At 43.5% G+C, this 434-nt stretch overlaps 1 protein-coding gene across 1 annotated transcript in view; it reads right to left on the reverse strand.

Moving 5' to 3' along the window:
* Positions 1-280: 280 nt before the first annotated feature.
* The window catches only part of LOC101855617 (CD109 antigen), a gene marked incomplete at both ends in the record, with an annotated part of 20,273 nt that continues 20,119 nt past the window's right edge, over positions 281-434 (reverse strand). The window contains 1 exon segment of the mRNA XM_013090482.1: positions 281-383. Within this exon segment, the coding sequence (XP_012945936.1) occupies positions 281-383 (103 nt within the window).

The raw sequence follows: 434 nt of genomic DNA on the forward strand, positions 1-434 counted from the left end.
GGCAGGAGAAAAAAACAGGTGAAAAAAAAGGTGAACAAGGCAGGTGAGAAAGGCAGGTGGGAAACATAGGTGAAAAGGCAGATGAAAAAAAAAACATGGTGAAAAAGGCAGACGAGAAAAACAGGTGAGAAAGACAAGTGAAAAAAAAAACAGGTGAAAAAAGGCAGTGGGAAAAAAGCAGGTGGGAAAACAGGTGAGTAAGACAGGTGAGTAAGACAGGTGAGTAAGACAGGTGAGTAAGACAGGTGAGAAAGGCAAAGGCTATGCTAAAATATCTCACTTGGCTCATAGTAGTCGTAGACGACGACGGGTGCTTTCTTGCACTTGGCCACCATTCCTGACCTCTCGGCGGTCAAGGTCAGACACATGTCGTCCGTGCCGATCTGTGGAAGTGACGTCACCGAAGAAATAATAAATGATAATAAATGATAATA

The sequence above is a fragment of the Aplysia californica genome, unplaced genomic scaffold (genome assembly GCF_000002075.1).
Source record: "Aplysia californica isolate F4 #8 unplaced genomic scaffold, AplCal3.0 scaffold01300, whole genome shotgun sequence".
In the NCBI taxonomy this organism is placed as follows: domain Eukaryota; kingdom Metazoa; phylum Mollusca; class Gastropoda; order Aplysiida; family Aplysiidae; genus Aplysia; species Aplysia californica.